The sequence below is a fragment of the Lolium rigidum genome, chromosome 1 (genome assembly GCF_022539505.1).
Source record: "Lolium rigidum isolate FL_2022 chromosome 1, APGP_CSIRO_Lrig_0.1, whole genome shotgun sequence".
NCBI classification, from domain to species: domain Eukaryota; kingdom Viridiplantae; phylum Streptophyta; class Magnoliopsida; order Poales; family Poaceae; genus Lolium; species Lolium rigidum.
The window spans coordinates 362,392,214-362,394,697 of record NC_061508.1 but is presented as its reverse complement, the minus strand read 5'-3'; the positions used below and the strand labels follow the sequence as shown (position 1 = coordinate 362,394,697).

The 2,484-nt window shown below is 51.4% G+C and overlaps 1 protein-coding gene across 1 annotated transcript; it reads left to right on the top strand.

Annotated features, from left to right (window-relative positions):
- The first annotated feature begins 472 nt into the window (after positions 1-472).
- On the top strand, positions 473-1,763 carry LOC124666034 (peroxidase 45-like). The gene is made up of 4 exons (XM_047203381.1): positions 473-694; positions 799-996; positions 1,101-1,260; positions 1,390-1,763. The coding sequence occupies exons 1-4, from the start codon at positions 473-475 to the stop codon at positions 1,761-1,763; spliced, it is 954 nt and encodes a 317-aa protein (XP_047059337.1).
- The last annotated feature ends 721 nt before the right edge of the window (positions 1,764-2,484 follow it).

Genomic DNA, 2,484 nt, shown 5'->3' with positions numbered 1-2,484 from the left:
GTACTGATCAAATTAACGGCCAGGGCTTGTCAGCGTGCAACGCACGTACATAGCTGCAGAACCGATTCCTTGGTTCTTACTTTCCGGCGGCTATCAGTTAAAAAGAGCTGTGATGTGCAGCCATCATGCATGAGCATCATCGCATACGTAGACATCACCTTGACCAAACCCAAGCTGGCAAACATGCCAGCTCTGGTGCAGTGCTAATTTCACAGTTGAAGAGACGATGACTGGCCGACTGTATCAGGGCCCGGCAGAAGCCATACCGCGTCAGCCTATCGCTGGTTCTCTGCGCTATATAAGCCCATATATACCTGCACTCTCCGTATCTGATATCTCCCATCACTTTCAAACCGCCTCGATCGAGCTATCCCAGCAAAGCACTAGCTAGCTGCTCGGCCAGCCACGCTTTGGGAAGAGCACGCAACGCAACAGTCTGTCGTCTTCCCTAAGCTACTGAACGAATCAATCCATGACGCATATGATTCGGTCATCCTTCCCTGCCGCCGCCGCCGTCGTCGTGGCGGTGCTCTTGTGGCCGTTGGCTGCCGCGCAGCTGAGCACGGGCTACTACGCGAGCATCTGCCCCAACCTGGAAGCCATTGTCAGGAGCTCCGTCAAGCAGTCCATGGCGCAGTCGCAGATCGCCGGGCCCGCAGCGCTCAGGCTCTTCTTCCATGACTGCGCCGTCAAGGTACGCGCGAAACTTCTCTTGGTGCCATGCCATGCATGATGCATGAATCGTCTAGTACGCGACGCGATGATCGGTGGCTGACAAACGCAGTTCGTTTTGTGCAGGGCTGTGATGCATCGATCATGATCGTCAACTCGAACGGCGATGACGAGTGGCGGAACCCCGACAACCAGTCGCTGAAGCCGCCGGGCTTTCAGACGATCCTGGACGCCAAGGCTGCCGTCGACAACGACCCACAGTGCCGTTACAAGGTGTCCTGTGCCGACATTATCGCCCTCGCCGCAAGGGAGGCCGTCTCCCAGGTACTACCTGCTACAAACATCTCGAAATTGACGGCCATGGAATCATGGATGATGGTTTGCGCAAAATCTATGCGTGAAATGTTGCAAACATTCTGTAATTGCAGAGCGGAGGTCCTTACTACCAGGTGGAGCTGGGCAGGTACGACGGGAGGATCTCCACGAAGAGCAGCGTCGTGCTGCCGCACGTCGACTTCAACCTTGACCAGCTCAACTCCTTCTTCTCGGGCTTAGGCCTCTCCCAGACCGACATGATCGCCCTATCAGGTAATTGACCTGAACTCCGTCAAATTCTGATCATGCACACTCACTTTCCCTGCACTCCATTTGCAACACACGCCGACGACCTTCCGAATTAATTGCACTATCAATCACTTGCCTGTTACGTGAATTCAGGTGGCCACACGTTGGGCGCGGCGGACTGCACTTTCTTCCAGAGCAGGATCGGCACGGACCCGACCATGGACTCGGGCTTCGCCGCGCAGCTCCGGAACACCTGCGACGGCCAGACCTTCGCGTTCCTCGACGGCGCCACGCCGGGGGGGTTCGACAACTCCTACTACAAGAACCTGCAGGGCGGCAGGGGCCTCCTGGGCTCCGACCAGGTACTGTACACGGACCTGAGGTCCCGCGGCACCGTGGACTACTACGCGTCCAATCCGGGTACCTTCTTCTATGACTTCACCAACGCCATGATCAAGCTCGGCAGGGTCGGGGTCAAGACGGCTGCCAACGGCGAGATACGCCGCGACTGCCGGACCCCGAATTAATTATAGACTCGTCACCACCGGCCGGTTGCTCATACACACGCACATAAACTGTCCATGCCTTTCGACTGTGATTGTTATAATAAGATCGATCTTGTTTATATGGATTTGATTCGAATTATGGAGCCAAGCAAGGATATCGGTAGCATCACCATCAGTTGGAACACACTGAATGGCACAATCCAGTCATAATAGTGCTTCTTCCTTATAGGTAGAAGCTGCAACCTGCAAATATTGCTCAAAGGATCTGAAAATACAATTCAAAATGTTCTTCAATGCGAGAATGTTATACATAAATAGAAATGATTATCACATATGCAAATTGAAACAACTAGTCACTTACCTGCAACTTGAGATGGCATGGCACAAGGCAGAAGGAGGGCTGTGAGCTTCAGCCTCCTTATTTTCTTATAGCCATATGTTTCTCCACGTAATTATCATGAATGTGAGAAAGCTATCCTATATTTTCCGTCTTATAATCTGCAGTCATATGGTTAGGGAACATACCGGCATAGCACAGGGCTGTAAAAAGAACAGAGAGTGATTATACGACAATCGCATGCATCCCCCGCTTTATTTTTATGCAGTGTTACCAAAATAAGATCTCTATTATACAAGTATAGAATGAAAATACATTATTATAGATGGTGATACACAGAGTCGGCCTAATGAATATGTAGATCTAACACAACCATACAAAATTATACAAGTTCACTATTATACA